The 24,583-nt window shown below is 41.9% G+C and overlaps 2 protein-coding genes across 2 annotated transcripts; both read right to left on the reverse strand.

The window, feature by feature from the left end:
• Window positions 1-5,610: 5,610 nt before the first annotated feature.
• On the reverse strand, window positions 5,611-14,456 carry tmem147 (transmembrane protein 147). Its single transcript, XM_083761406.1, has 8 exons — window positions 14,389-14,456; window positions 12,344-12,471; window positions 11,468-11,537; window positions 10,831-10,896; window positions 9,804-9,940; window positions 9,467-9,551; window positions 8,483-8,604; window positions 5,611-6,718 (listed from the first exon to the last, which is right to left on the reverse strand). The coding sequence occupies exons 2-8, from the start codon at window positions 12,418-12,420 to the stop codon at window positions 6,598-6,600; spliced, it is 678 nt and encodes a 225-aa protein (XP_083617532.1). The 5' UTR covers window positions 12,421-12,471; window positions 14,389-14,456; the 3' UTR covers window positions 5,611-6,597.
• LOC310856570 (guanylate-binding protein 1-like) lies at window positions 12,938-22,867 on the reverse strand (the record flags this gene model as incomplete). Its single annotated transcript, XM_083762039.1, has 10 exons — window positions 12,938-13,051; window positions 17,922-18,017; window positions 18,203-18,384; window positions 18,947-19,049; window positions 19,562-19,774; window positions 20,343-20,620; window positions 20,843-21,076; window positions 21,206-21,488; window positions 21,837-21,964; window positions 22,684-22,867. 10 exons carry the CDS (start codon window positions 22,865-22,867, stop codon window positions 12,938-12,940), a joined length of 1,815 nt encoding a protein of 604 aa, XP_083618165.1.
• Between the last annotated feature and the right edge of the window lie 1,716 nt (window positions 22,868-24,583).

Genomic DNA, 24,583 nt, shown 5'->3' on the forward strand with positions numbered 1-24,583 from the left:
TATGATGTTTTTAAATAGTATTATTGTATATGTATGTCTGTCACTAAAGGTACTAAATGAATTGAATACTCAGTCAGGACCCAAATGGAAACAAGCCAAGTCTTATATTGTACTGTTCTGTTTTGTACTGTTCTGTGTATTGTTATATTGTAGCCTACTCTTCTGTGCTCTTTCTGATCGGCAAACTGTTAATAAAGTAGGCCTATTGAATCAATCAATCAATCTATCAAAAATAATAAATAATCAAGCAAGCAAAAGTCAGTTAGAGTGCATCCTTACCCGCCGGTGCCAGTCGTAGAGAGGCTTATCGGTGAGTTGTTTTTACTGTACAACAGAGATTAAGATATACTATAGGCACAAAACCTGCCTCTTCCACCCACCCCGTTCTGGCGACATGGTGGTTTAAATCCTACAGGAATTAAAATATTAGCACAGTGTCGGCCAGAGGGGTTTGAAGACTGTGTGTGTGTGTGTGTGTGTGTGTGTGTGTGTGTGTGTGTGTGTGTGTGTGTGTGTGTGTGTGTGTGTGTGTGTGTGTGTGTGTGTGTGTGTGTGTGTGTGTGTGTGTGTGTGCGCGTGCGTGCATGCGTGTGTGTATTGGGTAACAGTCAAGCCCTGGCCCATTGTTGACGTTCAATAATGAATTCTTTGTGCGAGTCACCAGAGGCCCCAGCGAGAGAGAGAGAGAGAGAGAGAGAGAGAGAGAGAGAGATTTGTGTCCTACAGACAGAAAAACCTCCCAGCAGGAGGAGGAATGAATTAAATGATGTAACAGTTGTAAATTATGTAGCTAATCGCAGTGTTTGTTTGGTTATTACGCCATTATGACCTGAGGCCACCATCCCCCAAAAATATTTTGTTCAAGGGACCCCCAGAAGCAAAGATTTGAGTTAAAATGTTTTGCTTTAAAAAAAAAAAAAAGATCTACAAGCTGATGTGACATGCTATCTGCTATTTTTCATAATATAATGGTTAATGACAACACAAGAGCTTTCCCAGTTGGGTAAAGGACAGGTCCACTATCTTGTGACTCTTTCCTATACTGGTACAGTATTGGTTTTTAGGCAGTAATAATTATTACTATATCTAGGCTATTTATATTCCTATTTTGTTTACTCTTTTCTGTCTTTTTTTAGTGTTCTTATAGTTTTTTATTTAAATGTTGCCACCAACACTGGGATCGGTGTCAGATTCCTGAACGCTGTCCGTTTGAAATGTCTATTCTCATTTCAATCCATTATGCTCCCTTTCATTTCCATATCACCTTATCATTAAATTATTGTCATCTGTTGTATCAAATTAATCTATTGAAGACATTTAATTGTAATTCTTCATTCTCTCACTCGGGAAATATTAATTATATAGCCTATACAAAATAATCCCCAATATGCTGAAACAAAGAGAACAAAATAGTAAATAAACAAAATGGCACAAAACAACAGATACTAATGGAAAGAAGGTTTGAGGACTGTTAGTAGGCCTACGTCGGACCAACGACTGACTCTCCAGGACCGCAACCGTCCCAGGTTATTTTATTGGCAGTTAGAACAGGAACCAATGGTTGTTGTTGATGGAAAAAAAGAGGTTCCTGCAGGGGAAGATAATTAAGATCTGTCTGTGTCTTGTCTGTGTCAGTGTTGTTTTTGGAGCACATTTATTTTGATTTTAGTTTTAGTCATAGTCTCTTGAATAGTTTTCATTTAGTTTTTAGTTTCATTTTAGTCACCTGGAATGTTTTAGTTGTTAATGTTTTCAGTCAACTAAATATCATAAGATGCCGTCGTAATGACTGTTTTTACACTTGAAAATAGCGGATCTACAAGCTCACAACGCGTTGCACTGAGCCTGCGACGCGTTGTGAACTTGTAGATCGACTATTTTCAGCATGCAACCAAGTGTAAAATGACTTATAGTGGATCTCTTGTCCACTAGACCCTTCCTAACATTTTAGCCTAGTTTTTATTTGTTTGATGAAATTAATTTGTCAGTATATTTAGTCTTAGTTTTAGTAATCGTAGCTTAGCTTTATTTAGTTTCCATTCATTTTTCGTCAGTGGAAAAAGGTAGTCGACGAACATTGTTCGTCTTAGTTTTAGTCAACGAAATCAACACTGGATCTGTGTTGAGCTTGAGGTGGTGTAAAATCCCTCCGCCTGCAGGCATGCAGCCAGGATGCATGTCAGCCACTGCCAGGCATGTAGCCACTAGGATGTCAGATATAGGCATGCAGCGATGCACACGCCTGGCAGCTGACTGAGCTGACTGACCAGCTCAGTGGCCTTGTGGTTAGAGTGTCCGCCATGGGCGGAGCTTGGGGGGGTTCAGGGGGTGCACTGCACCCCCTAAAAAAAAAAAAAAGGGGTTAGGGCATTGTAAAAACGCGTGCGCGCGGGTGTCGTTGGCCAAGCAGTCGCACCCCCCAGCGTCAACTTCAAGCTCCGCCTATGGTGTCCGCCCTGAAACTGGGAGGTCGGGGGTTCGATCCCCGGCCGGGTCATACCAAAGACTGTAAAAATGGGACCCAATGCCTCCCTGCTTGACACTCATCAATGGGTTGGATTGGGGGGTCAAATCAACTACGGTAATCAAATTATTCCTGAGCGTGGTACGGCTGCAGCTCACCGCTCCTTGGCGGCTCACCGCTCCAAGAGATGGGTCAAATGCGGAGAACAAATTTCACTGCGGTGACGTGTGTGACAAATCGTACGACTTTGACTTTGGCAATTCTGGTCATACTCATATCCATTGAGAAATGGATACAACAGGAACTTCTGGACAAAACCCAACACTTTCTTAATGTGTTTAATTTTGCCTAGGGTTGGATGGAATGTAAAAGATGCTACTGCCATTTTTTCTTAATTTCTTTTATCCCCATGCCAAGCTGTTTGTAGATTTCAACGTCCATTCTATTAGTGGATAATATTATCAAATCTTTCTAACTAATTTGGTGTTGACTCTACCGGTAGTTTAGCTGGTTGTATCCTTGACTTCCTCTCCAACAGAACCCAGAGTTGATGTGTGCATGTGACGTTTGAGAACCGAAATATCCTGCAGTCTGTGACAGAAACAACGTTCAACCTGGTTTTCCCTATTTTGGGCATGCCATATTTACAGTTGAAAATGTTGACAATTCCCCAGAACTTTCTAAAACGATGAAAGCCAGCAGTTCACAAGTTCACAATGTGTCACTGATAAATGTATACAGTATGTATATCAATGAATATTGTATCAATCTGGTAAAGATGTCATTTGGATGTATTTCACTCACCCCAGAGTTGTGGTGGGTGACCAATCAGAGCCCATACATAAACTTATAAGTGTGACATTTGTATTGTGAATCTGCCCCTTGGAAATGGATCTTCCAGACTAATATCTACAGAGAGACAGAGAGATGGTGTGGCCAGAATATCAAACAGGCATTCCTGTTTCCCACCTCACTCACACGGTCACGTCATCTCTCTCTCTCTCTCTCTCTCTCTCTCTCTCTCTCTCTCTCTCTCTCTCTCTCTCTCTCTCTGTCTCTCCATCCCAGGAGGTGAGGTTCATCTTGCAGTTCATCTTCTCTCCCTATCCCTGTGGACTTTGCTCATCTCATGTGAACAGTAACAGAAGAAGGGTGGGAGAGCTAGACCAGGCCAGTCACCAGGAAGCCTCAATAGCAACAGCCATGGCTCATTATAAACCGCTATCTTCTAGGGTCTGGGAGAATCAGATGGCACTATATATACAGTACACCCATGCTGAAGAAAACTGCGTAATATGCGTATGCACAGCAAAATGTTAATTTCACCACTTAAACCCTGACAGGGGACTAAATTAATTTCGCTCCTATGCCTCAAAAATGTGGAACGCCCTACCAACGGTCATGTGAATCCCTTGACTCCTTCAAAACCGCTCTCAAATCTGAATCCCCGACCCCCACCCACCCCTTTTTCCCCTCACTGTATACGTTTTCCCCTCCTTTATGAAGATTTCCTGTTTTTGGCTATATACTGTAGAAGTGTATATTTGTACGTCTCTAAGTGTTATGATGAATTGAAAACGGTGGACCCTCTTGTAAACAATTAAGTGTAATGCTTTATGGTGGGGTGCAGTACTTAGTTTAGACCAGTCATTAGTCCTACAACTACAACCTATGTCAAACCCTCACCCTAAACCTAACCTCCCACGGGGCAGCACACCTAAACCTTACCTAACCTTAACCCATGTCTAACCAATGACTAGTCTAAACTAAGTATGCACCCCTTATGGGGTCGTCCACTCTGTTAACAGTTTTTGTATTGAGTCTGCAAAGTCTTAATAAATACTTCAATCAAAAATATTAAATATAATTATGCCGGTACTCCTTTTTTCCCTCTGCACCAAACATTCGCCCAAAATAGCCGATCTACAGTAGCCTACAAGCTTACAACACATCACGATGTGATGATGTGTTGAGCTTGTAGATCTATTTTTGCAGAATATTCGCCCCAGAATAGGTTAGGGACACCAGGGCAAGGAACATGTGGTTAACTCAGAGTCAAAACAATTACGCGCCGTTCTTGAATGTATGATATATATCCCCAGACTATGTTTTGCGTTGCTCTCGCAGACCGGTAGACCAGGGTGTTGACACGTCCACCTCCCAGAGTACATAATGAACATACAGTAGCAGCTGGCTGGCCTCAACAATCTCTCATGGTCCATTTAACAACAGGCAGCGAGACTCAACCGGTTTAACCACTTAACCCATTAAGACCTGAGGGCGGTTCATTCAACAAATTCCTTCGATAAATCAGTAGTTCTCAAAGTCTTTCGTGCCAAGGAAGGAGGACGATCAGAATGATGTTTGACCGTGAAAACGTTTTGTGCAAGGGACGAGACTTTCAAGATTTTTCTAAAAATGTTCAGAAATAGCAGATTTTATATTTTATACTTATCGTACGATGTCACGCTGCAAAAAGTCCCAATCTATACCCTTGCAACATTCCTCATTGAGCTTGTAGATCTGCTAATTTAGTCCAAAATAAAGATGCCAGATTAGAAATGTCTATATTCCCATTTTGATAAAAGCAAAACTGCTGTCAGGAAACCTGCATTTTGTTTCTCTGAGCATATAGTATGAGAAAACCGAACATGTCAATATAAAGCAGTACAGCTAATGGTCAACAATGACCTTCAACAAGGGTGTTAACACAAACGGATGTTTATTAAGTTCCAGAAGACACTTCACACCTGTCCTCAGTTATACAAGTCTCATTCACTCATAAATTAATATTTTTAGTTTTAGGTTAAGCCGAAACAAGAGCTTACTGTAGACAATCAATGGCACATGAACGTGGGATCATGGCAAACAATAATGCATTCAAATGGCTTTGACGTTAATATGTAAAAAGAATACAAGAGGATGTACATGAGTAAAATAAAAATCATGAAATACTGACGGTTTGAGAGGCTTGTATGGTCCCAATGTTTCCTTTCCTTTTACAGGACCGTCACAGATCATAATTTATATATTAAAGGACAACTTTAGTTTTTTTCAACCAAGGTTCATGTTATAGGGTGTTATTATAGAAAGTAAAAGATGAGATGAAAATTTTCTTCATTTGCTGCTTTCATTCGTTTTAGGGATTTTAGCGGTTTTTGTCAGGGGGCGGGGGCATTCGAGCATGGGGCTAAATATGTATTTCTTTACAAAATATTATGGTGATTTATTTTTTTACTATAGTCCTAATATGCCCCAGGAAATGACATCTGGCCACGGAAGACCACAGGATCTACTGAATGTGACGGTAGCCTATTGGGGGGAAGCTACACTGTGTGTTATAGGCTCAATATGTCAGTTTGACACATTCAGTATATCTTTTGTAAAATTACACTCATCTTTTACTTTCTCTATTCTCTAATAACCTAAAACATGAACCTTGGTTGAAAAAAACTGAAGTTGTCCTTTAAGTACTTACAGGTCACAAGTAAGATAACTGGTCAAAAGGAACAACTGTTGTCTGTTTTCATTATTCATCAACTTAACTAACAACTGTTGTCCGTTTTCATTATTCATCAACTTAACTAACACAAGTGTTGTCCGTTTTCATTATTCATCAACTTAACTAACAACTGTTGACTGTTTTCATTATTCATCAACTTAACTAATAACTGATTTCTCCACCATTATTATCACACACACACACACACACACTGACAAGTGAAAAGAAATAAGTTATAAACTGTATATAAAAAAAGACTAATTTCATATGCTCTGTTGGGGAGCAATACAAAAGTCATATTTTGTCAAAATGATGTCAGCACACATCGCGGCACGTTGTGAGCTTGTAGATCTGCTATTTTCAGTGACCGACTGCATCATACGACACTACAGAACCGCGCTCTCCAATCTCGTGTCACACCGAGCGAGCGTACAGAATGCAAGGTCGTAATACAAAACACTACACCAGCTAATACAACTTCGCCGACTGGTTCTCAAAGTCTTCTCGTTTTAAAAAGAAATAAATGGGGGTCAGCTGGTGCACGTGGGCAGACGTGAATACGCGAGTACACTCCGCGGTCCATCGTGAGTGGAAAACCAGCGGTCCTCTCAAGAGGTGTTCCGAGGCGTGTTCAGTTGCTGTGGACCAGAGTGACGAACAGGAACAGCGAGCAGAGAGAGATGGAGCCAGTGAGGACAGCTTTCACCAACAGGGCTGTCCAGCTGCCCAGCAGGAACATGTGGACGAATAGCCTGGACAGAGAGACAAGACATATGCGGTATGAGTCAACAGAGAGAGTATGCACACGCGTCACTTTTCCACCGGGACACGCCCCCCTCATTTAGACTGAGTGGCAACACATGGAGCATTGGAAGCGCTGGATGGAAATCACTCAAGTCCTGCGTTCCACCTGTTTCTAAATTGCACATAATGCAGGAGGCAGCAGGACGTTGTGTTACTGAAAACAAGCGCTTCCAAACTCTGAAACTCTTATCACCTGCACGGAAGTTCTTGACAGAAAGTAGCTCATAACTATGTCTACGGTGGATTTTTATGAAACAAACTTTGCAGATAAGAGGATAATTCAAGCTTTCCAATCAGATAGGACTTTTCTGTTTGAATGTATATAGACTGTCAAGGCCAGTAAGTAGTTTTTTTTAGGCGTTCCCGCATAACTTCCGGGTATGATGATGTCAAGCGCATAGCCTCTATAAACGGCATCGGTATGTCCAATATTTCACAAAAAGTCTACCGTACATATTTCCATGCCGGTAAAAGATTACAAGTCTAATCAGAGCCTCATTGACTTGAAAATTTAAATGTAAATAATTGATCCAATTAAGGCCCTACAATACTGTACGTCTACTAAAACAGTTTTCTGAACATCTAAAAAAAATGACACAGATGCTTTCCCAGTTTTAATGTCATGTCATGTAACCGTGTCTAATAATATAAATAAATGCAGTCATCATGAGTACCGTACACACCAATGATTCATGTTAAGATTTATTGTATCCATTTGGTGTAATTTATCAGAATTTTAGGCAGTTTAATCCGTTTCTTTTCTGCTTTGACAATATGTACAAACTTAACTTGGAGGGACAGAGAGACACAGGACAATAACTAAAGAAAACAGCCCTCATGACTCCAACTGGTAACAGCACTGCCATCTACTGTTGTACATACAACTTAAATTTCCCATTATAAAACGATAGGTAATATTGTTAACCCATTCTGAACGGGCACCCATTTTGGTGTCAGCATCATGTTATGCTTTAGCTATTTAAAAATAGCAGATCTACAAGCTCATATCGCGCCACCGAGTGGCGCGATACGAGCTTGTAGGTCTGCTATTTTTGAAAAATCAGAGAACGACTGACATTTTTAGAATCTGATCTCAGGTCAGAATGGGTTCATCAGACCAGTGTGTGTCCAGCGGAAACCTCGTATGAATCTGATCTCGGGTCAGAATGGGTTAAATCCAACCGATAACTGCTGAGTGGCGACAGTCACTTTGAACAACCAGAATGAGTGCATCTGCTGGTTGTAAAAAAGCACTGTTGTTGTAGCATTGTTCTTCATGAATAGCCAATAATGTTTAACCCATTTTGGGCGGGAACCCCTTTTGGTGTTAGCATTATGCTATGCTTTAGCTATTGAAAAATAGCAGATCTACAAGCTCATAGCACGCTACGAACTTGTAGGTCTGCTATTTTTGAAAAATCGAAGAACGACCGACATAGAAACATAGCTTTTTCAGAAAAACTGTCATTTTCAAACAGACATTTTTAGAATCTGATCTCAGGTCAGAATGGGTTTAATGAAGACGGAATGCACTTGCCCGTTGGGCAACCTGGAAGCAAACTCCCAACTTGCCCGAACCTTTTATGTACTTGCCCGTGGGGCAGACGGGCAACCCTTAGTGTCGACTCCCCTGAGTGGACTTCCAACTATCCTCAGTACAAGTATCGGTGCACTCTATATGCTGTGTGTGTGTGTGTGTGTGTAACACTTACTCCATCAGGAAGGCCTTGTACACACACAGACCCAGCAGCACAGTGACCGGCAGCCTGAAGGTCTTTGGAAGGTCGTATCTTGTGAACATCCACACCACTGCCGCCATGGCGATATAGTGGATCTGTGCACGCACACACACACACACACACACACACACACACACACACACACACACACACGTTTAATTACATGATGTCACTCTATTATATTTATATAAAACAGATCTGGGGGAGTTGAGGAGAGCATAGCATTGGTGTAGCTCAGGTGGTCCCGGAGCTGATGGAGAGTTGGTAACCAAATCGTCCCTTATTAGATCTTTAACTCTTGAGAGTGTAAAAATTAAACCAAATGGACCATGGGTCCATTTGGTTTCATTTTTACGCTCTCAAGCGTAAAATTATTGTTAAACATCTGGCATTACTTAATTTACACCTTAAGAGAATGTAGAAGAATTGTCATTTTAATCAGTGTTATTATCTGTTATTATTTCTCCTGTGGTGCCGCAACAAAACACCATGGAATTGTGGACACAATCCTATCCAACAACAACATATTCTTTAGGTTTGGGTCCAAGAGGCAAAATCTCATCAAATGGTGGTCCATGGTTAAATTGCCGAATAAATATTGGACCTTATAATAATAATAATATGGTGTAGGGCTAGGCACAGTAGAGCAGGGGTTCTCAACCCAGGGGTCGCAAAATTATTTTGGGGGGGGTCCCCAAATTATTATTTTTTTGCAACTGAATGGCTGGAAAATAGAAATTAAGACTTTACATAGTACACATTGTACATGCATACAGTTTCCTTAATGATTATATCTGGTTTCAGTATTCATTTGATATATTTTCTCTATTATTAAGGATATTTTTGCAGTCTGTTTGTATTGGGGGCAGGGTGAGGGTCACGAGACATGGCCAAAGCATTTCCGGGGGTCCCAGCCAAAAACATTGAGAACCCCTGCAGTAGAGAACAGGCTAATACCAGACTGATGTTGGAATCAAAGCTCATCTGAATGTATTTCCAGTCAAACTCAATCCCTCTGGCTCCCACCCACAGAGGAAGACACCTGGGAGAGAGAGAGAGAGAGAGAGAGAGATGAGATGGACCATATACCATAATATCTTCCATTGACATAGACCAATTAGAGCGGTCACAATGACAAAAAACAAACAATGACGTAAGAAAAGGTCCATCCTACAGGATGAAGTCCATAGCGTTTTTGTCTGATGTATATATTTTTACTATTACCTGGCTGCAAACCAATTTCGCACAAGGGACAATAACGCACTGGTGTGTACAGCCGTGTGAGTGAGTGTACCTGGACATGACCAGCTCCGCCGTGGCCCAGCCCATCGCCGCCACCATGATCTTATATTCTCCTTTGCCGGCGTTGCGAGACATCACCAGATGAAGCCCCAACAGGTCCGCTAGGTCCACTGTCGCCTTCATGAACTCCTGGAACAGAGATGCACGCAACACGGAAAGATTTACAATAGGCATACGTCACACACACACGTATACACACACACATTGAAATGCACAACCGCTGCAGTGGCAGTAGCTCAGGGCCCAGGGGTAGAGTGGCCGGTTGGGAACTGTGAGGTTCCCAGTCCGATCCCGGGCTCCCCCAGAGTTAGTGTCGAAGTGTCCTTGAGCAAGACGCTGAACCCCTAATTGGTGCCTTGCATGGTTTCCTCTGCCATCAGTGTATGAATGTGTGTGAATGGATGAATGCAATGCACAATCTATGTAAAGCGTTTTGGATAAAAGCGGTATATGAATGCACCATTTTACACCATATACCTTTTCCCCCAAAGTGTGTATTAAATAATTGCCGTCAGGCTAGCCTCTGTATCTTTTGTCAAAGCCTGGGGTAACACGAGACATTTCCTGGTGTAGGAGTTGGAGTGAACTACAGTGCAGAGGGGGCTTCGCTCTCAATAAAGTGACATCAGTTTTCTCCGCTATTCGGAGGTGAGGAGCGGAGGTAGGTCTGATCGGTGAACGAATATGTCTCCAGCGCTTGCTCCAAGCGCGCCCGCCCCTCTAGACCAGAAAGCACGCTGGCCGGGCCAGGCTACCGTCAGGCAGAAACCTTGTATCTCCATGTTAACGTCACTTAATGCCCTACTCCATCAGTGTGTCAAGCGAAAGTACTGAAAATAGCTGATCTAAAAGCATCGTTAACGCGTTGTCAGCTTGCAGATTTGCTATTTCAGTTCCACTTCCTGTGACAATTTTCTACAAACAATGTCCACCCAACGATATACAGCTTTTCTTTTTCAAATGACTTAAGCGTTGACTGTAAGTAATGTAAGCTGCAGTGCATTGTGATCTTCACTCACCCCGACAAAGTCATAAACCCCGGCTCCACCTTCCCACGTGGGGAAGAACGTAGCTAGGAAGAGCATCTGCAACACACACACACACACACACACACACACACACACACACACACACACACACACACACACACACACACACACACACACACACACACACACACACACACACACACACACACACACACACACACACACACACACACACACACACACACACACACACACACACGTTTGTCTTTGTTCTACAACATTATAAAGGTATTAGGTCCTTGGCATCTGGATGAACATATCAAGCATTCCAGCATTATGTATCTTATATCATTTTACTACCATGTTATAAATTAATCAAAATAAATCTGTTACCGGAAGGAGTCTAATGGATCCAATCTTTGAATCTCAAGTAAATAAGATCAATCAAAATCTTATTTACTTGAGATTCAAAGTAAATAAACCGGTTTTCACTTGATCGTCCCATGCCTCTTGCCCTCCAAGTTAAGTTGGTACATACTTTCAAAGCATAGATTCATGTGAAAGCATAAATAAAATGTGATAGGCCACTATGGGCTGATAAAAATCGCCCGGTCTCTAAAAAAGAATTCCCGAACTATCGACAGAGATCATACTGTAGTTCACTCACCTTACAGAGCTGTACGAATAGGTAGGTGGCTCCGGCCTGGACACACCTCCAGAAGGCATTGTATTCTGAACTGAACACACACAAACATGTACACACACACACACGCGCACACACACCATTACTAAGAGCACTAAGAGGATTGCCTGACCACGGACACCCATCCAAATCTCTTACAACACAAAGCAGATTAGCAAGACTCTTCAGGGTGTACAGGGGTATAACACAACAACATAACATATTGCTACGGAAATTAGTCATGTAGGACCCACAGAATTAGAAGTGTTACGGCTGATTCATACTCCTATTGTACCGCTGTTTCGGCGCTGTAGTGCCGAAATGATTTTGGCTCGTCAGAAAATTTCAGTAGCACCGAAGAACCGACTTTAGGACAGTACCTGCCCCCCCGAACCTCAAATGACGTCACATTGTAGGCACTACAGAGCCGAACCGAGTTTTATTTGGCTCTAAAATAGGAGTATGAATCGACACTTAGTGAACCTCCATCTCAAACTATTCTGTTCCAGGGATCCCCAGAAGATTTGAGTTAAAATGTTTTTTTTTTAAAGAAAGTAATTACCCGGTAGATATATATATACACATGGTATGCTCAAAGGGCTGACCCCAAAATATTTAACATTTGAAGCTTATTTTTTATTATTTTTGCCGCAATGTGGAAGCTTCGAATTCGGATCGTTTTTAGGGCTAGAAGCTCCAACTTCTAAAAAAGAAGATCAAAAGGTCAGCCCTACAAGGTCATAGAGCGGCATGAAGTGACGCGCCATGAGCTTGTAGATATGCTATTTTTGAATAGCTCAGATCTAAAATGACAGATGTTTTCATGGTTTTCAACAGTGAGCAGCAGCAGCAAACACTTACAGTCCACTGCACTTGTATGTGATAAAGTATGGGAAGTAGGCCAAGGCGAAGCAGTTCCCAAAATGAAACAGCGTCATGACGTCAGTCAGTCACCAAATCAACAGCCAAGGAAGGAGAAATCCAGCAGCCTGTAAAAGAGAAGACGTTATACTAAAAGCCAGATTCGGCACAAACAAGGGACTAAATTAATTTCGCTCCTAAACCTAACCAAAATGTGGAACGCCCTACCAACAGTCATTAAGACTTGCGGATCCCTTGACTTCTTCAAAACCGCTCTCAAAGGGCACCTAGGCTGCAATTCGAAACTAACCCCCTTTCCCCTCACTGTATATGTTTCGGTACCTCCATTATGATGATTTCCTGTTTTTGGCTATATAGAAGAAGTTGTACATTTGTACGTCTCTAAATCATGGGTTGACACTAAGGTCTCAGAGGCACTTGCCCAGTGGGCAAATACAGGTCATGTTCTACTTACCCAAAGGTCATGCCCACTTGCCCAAAAAGTAAATCCTCCATTTAATTATACAATGACAATTACCGTTCAATTTAACACTTCTACCGTATTTATTTTAAAGGAAAGGAAAGGTACTCAAACTAGAGCCGGTTGTCTGGGTTGGGAGGACCCGCCACAGTGGTGTCCTTAAACTTAACCGGGATGCTGAAATCTCTGACACAACAGTATCTATCTGGGTTGTAAGGCCAGATATCCTGTCTCATACGCAAGGAGCGAGAGACACCTTCACCTCTACACTCAAGGACAACGACCACTCTTATATAGGGTCGGCTGAATTCTTGTCACGATGATGCTGATGCCAGTCGGCTGAATACCCGCCAATCGTCCATATCCATATATGGAGTTTGTACATTGACCTGACGTCAGTAGATATCTCCCTTGTCTCCATATATGGAGCTCTAGGTGAAAGCCTTTGTTACACTTACAGGCTGTGTGATAATAAATGCCATACCTCAATTTGTATGCCAAATACCTATACACAGGTTTAATGTTTGTCTTTAGTTCAATGTTTGTTTTGTAAAGGCCATTGACAATGAAGGGAAAATGTACGTCATAATGTAACTCATTACATCATATTGTCTCTTTATTGTTAATGGAGTTTAAGTTTGTGTTGGCACCTGGCAACGTTTGTTTTACATCACCATTACATCGCCTACTCAACATGAGTGCTCTAATTTTACATTCCACAGACCAGAAGACTGTTGTGTTCCTAGACAGTTGCGTCCCCTCTCAAACAAGCACTTGCCCCGTCGGGCAACCTGAAAGCAAACTCTTCCTGCCCAAAAGTTATATTTACCTGCCAGGCCGGGGCAGGTGGGCAACCCATAGTGTCAACGCCTGTAAAATGTTATGATGAATTGAACATGGTGGACCCTATTGTAAACAAGTGTAATGCTTTATGGTGTCCAGTTTTGTATTGAGTTGTGCTTGAAATGTACTGTAATTCTGCAAACTGTTAATACATAATTAAATCAATCAAAGGCTATGTGAATAAAGATTCGAGCATGTTTCTTTTGATACATAACATCCCCCTATCAGGCTTATTTTTACATTAGTGTTCAGTAACTACTTCAGTAATAGGAGAACCACTAAGAGTAGTAATAATTTCTAGAGCTTCAAGTTCAATGTGTTTTAAACCTTTTGACAGATCATCTTGACTCACAATGTCAATCAAGCCAAGGAATCAATCCAAGGATTTAGCCTTGGACCAGGACTATCAGCGTAGATGTATTTAATCGATTTCTAAATCAAAATCCATAATATGTATGTGATCGTCTCGATCCAAGGCTAATATAGTGTGGAGTCTTCTGTCCTCATTGGGATTACAGTGCAAACAGTCACCTGTCAAAACCGCTAGCTTTACATTGAGCCGTTAGCTGTGCTGCTAACTACACTGTCTGAACATTAACAACCTGACTAAAACGTGTCTCGATCGTTGGCTTGGTTTCTAAACAGAGTAATAGACACATGTCAGTCTGATGGCTCCATAGCGAGGGTTGATAAGGTACGGTAGGTATTCTCATTTACTTACGGAACGAACGGTGCTGTGGATGCTAGCTGTGTGTGCTAACTGCTAACGCGTTGAATGAGAACCGGAATTGGTCCGTCCGCGAAATGCGTCCGTTCGATGCTAAGGTCATTAGTTCCACATATGATTAGTTCCGCTGACTGTCTGTTTTTCTTCCTTGGCTGCTTGGCATCCTGCACTACTGTCACCACCCCTATGAGGGAACTGGAATTTAATTGACCTATTTCAATATGTCATAAAAGATTATGATATTTTCAACAAAAACATCTAATAAATGATAAATAAAAATCACACCCGTGTGAAGTGAGGGGCGATATCAGAATGCCTGTTGCCACAAATGTACGCAATTTTGGCAGACACCTAATTTCTCCTTTCGTTGTTAATGACAAATATTGATCAAAAGCTGTAGGCCTATAGCCTATAGGAGGAAAAATGTATCTACACACTATAACTTTATAGTCATAAGTTAAGACCTATAAACTATGCATAGAGAGATTTCAGTAGGACTATATGATCTTGTTTGTTCACACACCAAATTACTGTAAACATTTCTGTCAGCTTCAACTTTATTGTCAAATGTCAAATCACATAAAAGAGGGTGAAATGCTCCATCATTTGAGCCTTATTTTATTTATGTGTGAACACAGTTAAACAGTTTTTACAAAATCAAATCAAATCTACAGCCCACACAGAAGAAATTATTATGCATAGGCCTACTGTATACCCGCAATGTAAGAAAACAAAGATTGAGTCTAGCTGAATAAGTGTGTAGTAGGAGGTGGATGTTTGGATCATGTCCTGAACGGAAGGTTGTGCCATGCCCTCTATTGCGCCGCTGATGTGTGTGAGCGACCAGTCATTCATGGTGCCAAATGAAATGACCGTATTGTATAAACAAAGTGAGTTTTGCATCACTACCCACATTGAATGTCCATGTTGTCTTCATGGATGAGGATGAGGTCCATAGCGTTTTTGTTGTTGTAACAAAGGGCGGCCAGCACAAGGACATTAGAATGAAGGTCTCGTTAACGTCTGTTGGCCAAATAAATTAAAATCCCTCCATTTGTATTAATTTGATTTACAGAACCCAAGCATCATGGAGACAGGACAGATTTGAATGACAAACCTTTGAATGACTCGTTAAGTTGTTTGGCAACCAGACACTTTTTTGCCCGACCTCTCAGCCAATGGAATAGCATTGCAGCCAGCAACAACCCACTTGTGTGTGTGTGTGTGTGTGTGTGTGTGTGTGTGTGTGTGTGTGTGTGTGTGTGTGTGTGTGTGTGTGTGTGTGTGTGTGTGTGTGTGTGTGTGTGTGTGTGTGTGTGTGTGTGTGTGCGTGCAGTTGGTAAAATATGACTGTCATTTTGGACTTGTTTTTGGATTTTCTGCCTGGTTATAGTGAAGAAGACAGACAGGAAAGAGTGAGGGAGAGACGGGACTCGAACACGTGACACACTGTCAGGCCAGAGCCTATATGTGGCATGCACCTGGACCACTATAGGCCAGCGGTCACCACCGTGTGGTGTTCTTGCTTACTTTAATCGCTCTGGATTAAGAGTGTCTGCTAAATGCCTAAATTGTAAATTGGTGCTTGAGGAAAATGACAAGCCTGACCTGAAAGCCCCTCGTACCCCCAACACAGCCGGGCCTCTGTCTAACTGTCTTCTTCTGGTGGTGTGTCCAGAGTACTTCAGTAACACTTTCAGGGGTGGAATGAAGTACTGTAGGAGTGCAGTCAGTATGTAGTAGGCCACCCCAAAAATGTTGCTATGTGACCTGAGTGAGGGGTATGACGTTGGGAGACCCGAAACCCCGATGACCTTGGGATACATCACTGAGGATACGTCCCAGGTGCATCCATGTATGTATGCATTTTGTTTTATGTATTCTTTATAGAAAGGGGGAGGGCATTCCACAGTGTGGGAGCAACTACTGCAAATGCCCGGTCGCCCTTAGTTACCAGTTTAGTCGCCGGTATTTTCAAAAGGCCCTTATCTGAAGACCGGAGTGATCTTGAATTAGTTTTTGGAAGCACAAGGTCTGATATGTAGAGAGGGGCCAGCCCGTGTAATGCCTTATATGTGGTTAAAATATTTTTGAAGTTGATTTAGGATTTGACGGGTAACCAATGAAATGCAGCGACCGGTAATACCGGTAGTGTGGGGCAGTGTCCACTGTCCATGTAGGATATAGTCCAGAGCCAAAGAAAGGGTGATTTTTGACTGAATGTGGTTCCGTCCGTAAACGTTTATTTTTCTCTACTGATTATTGTAGCTTGGGGTCACCTCTAAATAATTCAAGACAGTGCCCGATGATTTAGAGATATGAAAACAATGAATAATATTGGCAAGTCAAAAACATATTTTAGAAATGCTTTTATTCTAGGTGGTTGATTATACATTTAAATATATAGCAAGAAACAAATGCAATTAATACAAAGTAAATACAAATTGCAATCTTTAATATAAATAAATCACACTTGTGTGAAGTGAGGGGCGCTCTTATCGTCATACATCATCATCACATTCCGTGCACTGCTCAGCCAATCTTGGTAAGCCAAATGTGGTACACACAAACGCACAAAGCTGGGCATACGGAGGCCCTCAAAAAATGCATACTACAATTTGGAGAGAACTAGAGTAGACTTAGAGCATCCTACAAGTTGGCAATTCAGAGATTCCTTTTTGATTATATGCACTTTGTCCTATATGACAGTGGTTCGCAAAGTGGGGTCCGGGGACACCCAGAGGTCCTTGAGGGAGTTCCAGGGGGTACCCAGCTAAATCATAGTTTGGAACCAAATGGACCCTTATGGGTCTATAACTCTGAGAGTGGACAAGTGTACACTCTCAGAGTTAAATTAACATAGATTATGCAATATAAATTGGGGTCCCAGAGACAGAAATGCCTGCATGGTATGTCTTTTCAAATGGGGGTCCGCAGGCTAATTAGTTATCAATTTGGGGGTACTTGACATGACAAAGTTTGGGAACCACTGCTATACGCAACTGCCAGCGGCCTTTCGAGGTGTCCATCGGCCTTTCTATAATTGCAGGGATGGCCCCTTGAGATGCAGCATCTCATTTTCGAGAGGGTCCCGTATAACAAACACCAACAGGATACATAGATACACAACAGTATAGAAATATAGAGATCCGGTTGTGCAGAGCCCCAGATCCGTCACAGATTAATACTACCTGGCTGAATTGTACATCTGCGTATTGCAAATAGCCTCTCGCAAATAAAATCAAAGTAAAATGATGAATTGCAGTTCAGTATTGACGTCACTTGAACAATTGCCCAAGCAATTGCCCAGCCAATGGGACAAGTTGCTCAACCAATGGCCCAGCCACTGGCCCGACCAATGGCCCAATTTGCCCAGCCAAATGCCCAACCAATGGCCCAACCACTGGCCCAATTTGCCCAGCCAAATGCCTAAGCAATGGCGCAACCACTGGCCCAAACAATGGCCCACCGATCAACCGTGCAGCACCGTCCATAGCCTGTTCGAACCACTGTCTGTCCTGCCGCACCTCCTCCTGCTGCTGTCTCAAGAGAATAGAGGCCTGATCTTGAAGCTCCCGTTCCGCCTCCTTGCTATCAGCTTTCCTCTTTTGTGCCTTAAGATCCTGAAAGAACACATAAGCAGGCACATTACACAACAGACAACACCATATAAATAAATAAAAGCCACGTCCAACGTCCGACAATAAGCAAGGACATTGAATCATGCACGTAACTAGATTGTATGTGATGTGTATGTGAAGATCCAAGAGGATAGAACGTTCCATAAACTATTCATATGGTCACTCACAGCCATCAGCTTCTCGTGCTCTTCTCTCCTGGTCTCCTGGTCTCTCTTGCTCTTCACCTTGAGCTGGTTCAGAACCTCCTCTAAGGTCTTCTCCTGATCGGCAATCCTCCTCAGCAGTTCCTCATGTTGCTCCGCCGTGGCCCGTTTCTCTCTCTCTGACTCGTCCCGCTTTCTCTTCTCCTCTGTGGGAAACCAGAAAGAGTGAACCGTAAAAAAAGAAAAGAAAAGAGTGTTCACAAATCGCACAAAGTCATAATTAGACAGATCTGAAAAAATGGTTGCTTTAAAAGCAAAGCTGCAACCATTCATGATTATTTTAGGTGCATTTATTTTTTATGCCGTGTTCCCTATGTAATGTTATTTAAATGTATCCACTGTTTGCCTGTCTGTTTTCCGTTTTGTGTTTCTGTGGATGAAAATTAGCAACTGTGCTATATCCGGTGTATTTACGTCCATGTGAAGTCCATTAATATGCATTGTCCTGTCCAATAAATAAACAAATAAAGTAAAGTAAAAGCTAACACGAGCACACCCATGTCCATATAGAGACTAGTGGAGAAGTATAATTAATAAACAAGTACTTTTATGTTTGGTTGGTTACGTCATATTGTCTCTTTATTGTTAATGTCGTTTAATGTTTGTGTTGGCACAGTTTGTTTTACATCACCATTACATCACCTAATGAACATGAGTTAGACCTTAATATATTAGCGCCCCTCACTTCACACGGGTGTGATTTTTTACCTTCTGCTCTCCGCTGTGCCTCCGAGAGGTCATTATCTGCTACCAGCAAGGCCTTGCCGATGATCGCCTTCTCATCCAGGTATGTCTTCAGCACCTCCTCAGCCTGACACACACACACACACACACACACACACTTCAGGTTGAATGAGCTGAACTGTCTTCAGCGACAGATTCATGGGTGTGTTCTCTCACCACTCAATGATGTTAAGTTTTTTTTTTTTACAGATGACACACTAAGTAAGTAATATAAGAAGTCAATATTACATATAATCACTGTCGGACGGAAACCTATTTTTAAATACATATAAATCAATGCTATTGAACACCTTTAGGTCTGTGTGTGGGACTTAAAAAGTATTAAAGACTAAACCTCCTAACTCCATTGGTGCCTCAAGCTGTCGGACAAACCATGCCTAACTCCAACATGTGGGGGGAAAAAAAAACATGTTTTTCTTGTTTTTTCCATTTCCCGAAAAGTTTATATTTTGGACATGGTTTCTGCCCGACAGAAGAATATACAATATAACATAGGCTAAGCCTAGGTTCTCAAACTGTTTTGGCTTCAGTACTCCCTTTCCCTGATTTCTGAATCCAAGTGGCAGGAATCTAACATACCTTGACTCCTCTGCCTTCTGCACATCTGTATGTATCGGTCAGCATGTGGAGGTCCTGGAGGAACCTCTTGTATCCTCCGGGGGCAGCGTAGAGCCCAGTCACCAGTGTCTCCTCCAGAGGTCCAAAGACCTGTTTGATGATTTGTTCACACGCCTTCCTGGACTCGTCGACGTTCTTCTCACAGATCTCATTATATTTCGTCTGAAGTGCGATCTGTAAGAGGTTGAAATATTTATGTATATTCCTAAATGGGTTCATTTGTAGTGTGTGCACCGTGTGCTCCAGCATGTATTGTCTATCTTAAATTATTGTGTTCTACTGGTCAAGTAGATTATTCTTGAGGGGCCATGACTGAATTGTTTACCAAAAACGTGCGAACTGAGCAGTGAGGCACACAGACACACATAGCCATTTAAAGGAGCGGTGTGCACCACTCAAACAAGAAAAAGGAAAAAAAGAGGTCACTGTGTTTAACGATCTTTACTCCAGTGTATCCCACTAATGATTTTGATTTGGTGAGGAGTGTAACACAGCGATAAGGGCTCCCATAGTGAGACAACAGACATAATGATGATAATAATAAATTATGCATATCAAGAACAAATGAGTACTATAGAAGAAATAACAGTAAGTTGTCCTTATCCATCATGGATAATTAGTGTACTCAAATGGGGAAAGCAGTATAGTTAAACAACTGTTTTAATCAAGGGACCTAAAAGCTTTAAAATGTTGCAAAAGGGGATGGAGACACTTAATTCTGAGAATAATGGATGGCACATACCACAAGCTTCTTCTGATATTCTTGCTTGTCGTCTCTGAAAGAACGTTTCATGAAAAGTGCCAGGGCCACTTTCTCACTGGATGCATGGATTGCAGACAGCTCCTCCAGGGTCTTGGTGGGGAAGCATACCGACTGCATTCTCTGTCCATAGAGGACCCGGGCCTGCTCCACAGCTTTAGCGTTCTCCATCTCAGCCAGTGCCAGCACAGCATTTTCCAGACAGGGCACCTTTCCACCACGGATGGCTTCCACGTATGTCTCTGCCAGTCGACCGAGCACTGCGGAAGGAAGACCAATTCAGCATGTGTGTTCCACTAGTAATGATAGTTCAGAGATTGGAATTATTAACATCTGATATATTTTGTATACTTCAAGTTAAACAATGACATGAATCCTTACAAATGTGTGGCTTATCCTATTCAATCCCTCAAAACGCTGTTGACTGACAGAAATGCCACACACCCAGTGGCTGCAGTGTAACTTTATTTAAATGCACTTACTTTTGCCAGTCACCCTTATGCCATTCCCCACAGTCTTGGTCTGAGACTTGGTGTAGATGTGTTGAGTGAACTTTTTGGCTTGTTCAACAAAGTCTTGATCCAGGTCGGCGTCAGTCTTTTTCGACATTGCTTGCATTATGCTAGGCTTGCCCGGCCTCTCAAACACAAAACATGTGCGAGGCCAGAAGAATCTACGAAGGCAGGCACGGGGAAAGTTGTACTTCTCATCTTGACCTTTGACAAAACGAAACGCATACAGAACACAATAACTTTTAGTGTAAAGAAAAGAGCTTCTGATGCCCATAGTTCAATTGTATTCAAATAATGTTCAGCAGTTCATGAAACCTTTTTCCTCCTTGAGACCGTGTTCCAGGTACTCGTCTGCGGTTACGGTTTTCCCGCCTATCTCCAGTTTGAGACAGAAATCTCGCACGGTCCACACAAAGGAGGGCAGGACACGTACAAATGTACGCTCATCCTCCTCCTCATCCTTACTGGACTTCATTGAGATGTGCTTTGTCAGTTCTGTCACAAAATGAAGGTTCTCTAAGGATCTGTTATCAATGGTGCCCATGCTGTTGTAGACCAGGGTGCTGCTGAGCAGTACCGCCATGGCAAAGATCGAGTTGTCATGGTTCGTATTTCCCTGAAACCAAAATAAAATGTGATGTGTTAGTTAAATTACTCTGACACTCTGATCACATCTAGTTCATAGTTTGCCACCATTCAATCTGCCAGGCTTGGATTCAGCTGCCATGACTGCACTGAGTCCACTCCTGACTGATACATCATGATCAGTCAAGGGTCATGATGATATCATGTATCATGATGATACATCATCATGACCCCAGAGAGAATGTGTACTGAACTTTTCAAACACTGCATGCCTAATAACGTCCCAAAACTCTGTCACATTGCCAATTCCTTCCTGTAATAGCGTAATTGCCGTATTAAACGCAACGTGATTTGAACGTGCAACAAAATAGTGTCTCACCAGGTTAATGTCTCCCAGTCCCTCCGTGTCCAGCAGTACCAGCGTGCAGTCAGCCCTCTTGGGGTGACGCACACACCACATCCAGATGCCCTTTGTCTTGGACTCCACGGCGGCTCCCAGGGGGAATCCTTGAGGATGGAATATGGGATAACACCAAAGCAAATTTCATAAAAAAAACATTTCAACTAGACCAGGGGTGGGCAGCTTTTACAATGGAGAGGGCCGCTATAGTTCCACACTCACTCCAGAGGGCCACATTGCATATTACTGTCGTATTAAAAAAAATAGCCTATCTACAAGCTCAAAACGCGTCACACTGCAACGCATTTTGAGCTTGTAGATCAGCTATTTTTCTTTTTTATTGAAATACTGAATAATGTTTTCTATTTTTTTATTGGAATCCTGAAAAGTAACTTTATTTAATTTCAAATGCATTTTTTTGTTATAGTTATGTTACCTTTATGAACTAAGTACCTACAAATTTGGACATGAAAAAAGACAAAATTCTAATCCTAGTCATTAAGCTATATATATATAAGCTATATATATATATATATATATATATATATATATACATACATTTATATACATACAGACTGAAGTAATGAAAGCGGGTCAAAATATAATATCAATATTCTGATATGAACATGCGGGCTGTGGCAGTGAGAATAGATGTGATGAATTGAAGGTGTTGAAAGCAACATGGGTCCTTGCCAGAGTACTATGTGAGTGAGCACATGCAATAGTAATGATCTGAACTAGGATGTTCTATTTTGTGGACTTTTTGGATCACATACATAGTAGGCCTACTGTATCATTCATGATGTATCTTAATAAAAATGCTCACCTTTGTTTCCCCCAGCCAGCTTGTTCATAAGGTAGGACTTTCCGGTTCGGTACAGGCCCACTATTGACACCACGACCACTTTCTGCTCAATCTGCTCTAAAATCTTCAGGGCACTGGGAACCACATGCAGTTTCCCATCGCTGCTCTCTATCAGACATACTGGCTCTTCCATTGGCATTGCCATGATGGTCACTGCTAGAGGGGAAAAAACATAGAGCGACATGAGGATAATATGTACACTGTTAACTAAAGGATGATGGTATTAATGCTTTATTTTAAAGGGGATTATAGGGGAACATCAAACATGTTATTGCAACACACATGGGTCGTGGGCTGGCTGTCAGGATCCATTGAAGGACTAACAATAAATAAATAAATTAAAAAGCCATAAAACTCAAAAAGCAAAAGCAGCAAATTTGGACAGAAAAAAGTTAGTACCCAAACACTAACCAATAATGATGATACCGAGAGAGAGAGAGAGAGAGTGTGTGTGTGTGTGTGTGTGTGTGTGTGTGTGTGTGTGTGTGTGTGTGGGGGGGGGGGGGGGCATTATTTACATGCACATATACTCCCTATACCACTCCCTATACCACTGTTTCCAAAACAATGGGCCTGGGCCCATTTTTGGCTCACAGTATAGTAGCAAGTTAAAACATAAACAAATCGTAATAAATGGTGAAATTAGCAGATCTACAAGCTCATAACACCTCACATCGGGACACGTTGTGTTCTTGTAGATTTACTATTTTCACTATTAAATTACAGCTTAAAGTGATAATGTTTAAAATAAATGCATTTTTGTTTTCCCAGGGAGAGACACAACATTTAACCTTTTGGGAATCCCTGTCTTCTAGTGCTAAGAGTGGGACTTCTTAACATTTTAAATGATCAACACATGTTCAAAGCACCATACATTGATACAATTGTTAATGTGTCCTGCAGACATGACCGATTCACAAGTTCCAACATGTAATAATAATAAGCTATGCTTTCTGGTCTAACAAGTGCAATACAAGTGGTCTCATTATCTTACCTGATTCAGTATTGAAATCCTGGTGCGGGTCTAGAGAGACAGGGGAAGTATTAAGACAGGCTATGAAGCTTAATCACCAAGGACTGCATGCATCTCACTGACTCTGTTTGTCCTTTTATACAGTGTCTGACCAACAGAGGCTTATAGCCAGCTATAGGGGGCAGTCCCCCGCCCAGTTTAATGAATGACCCAGTGGTGATTGATTGCATTGAATTGATTGATTTATTGAGTGAGTGGTGGAAAGTAACTATAAGTACTTTGAGCTATACACTGATTGATTAACTTGAGCACTTCCATTTTTTTATACTTTTAACTTTCACTCCACTACAACTTCAGAGGCACATATTTTACGTTTACTCCACTAAAGTATTATTTGAAAACTTTAGTTACTGTCACGGTGAGACATGTCATGGACCAAATGCTGAACCAAGAGCAGGCAGGCAGGCAGATAAAGTAGATTTATTCACAACTAGACAGTCCATACAAGGGCAGGACACTGTGACAACAAACTATAATCTGACAAGGGAACACTGAACACTGGGAGGTATAAATAGACACAAAGACTAACTAGACAAAGTGCCAATCGGCACAGGTCTCCACCAGGGCAGGTCAGGTTGTGGCCTCATGGTGGCGCTATAACAGGATAAAATCTGAAGGAGTAATAATAGAAAATGTGTTTTACATATGTCGGCCTCCTGGTGGCGCTATAAAGAGCAGATGTGAAAAATTCCAGGCAAAGGTTTTTCCTTGGCCTCTAGGGAGTTGGCATACAAAGTTATCCACAGATCCGTGCAGTTAGAGGTAAAAACAGTTTTCGGCCAGTTATAGCGCCACCTTGAGGCTGAGTTGAAATTGTTCATGTGGCAT

Source organism: Protomyctophum parallelum, assembly GCF_964188405.1.
Source record: "Protomyctophum parallelum genome assembly, chromosome: 3".
Taxonomy (NCBI): domain Eukaryota; kingdom Metazoa; phylum Chordata; class Actinopteri; order Myctophiformes; family Myctophidae; genus Protomyctophum; species Protomyctophum parallelum.

Excerpts from the sequence above, each read along its gene's own strand:
- tmem147 (XM_083761406.1), bottom strand. The coding sequence starts at position 12,420 with ATGACGCTGTTTCATTTTGGGAACTGCTTCGCCTTGGCCTACTTCCCA. Across the intron at positions 9,552-9,803 it reads GCGGAGCTGGTCATGTCCAG|GTGTCTTCCTCTGTGGGTGG; the intron begins GTACACTCACTC and ends TCTCTCTCCCAG. Across the intron at positions 6,719-8,482 it reads TACAAGGCCTTCCTGATGGA|GCTATTCGTCCACATGTTCC; the intron begins GTAAGTGTTACA and ends CTCTCTGTCCAG.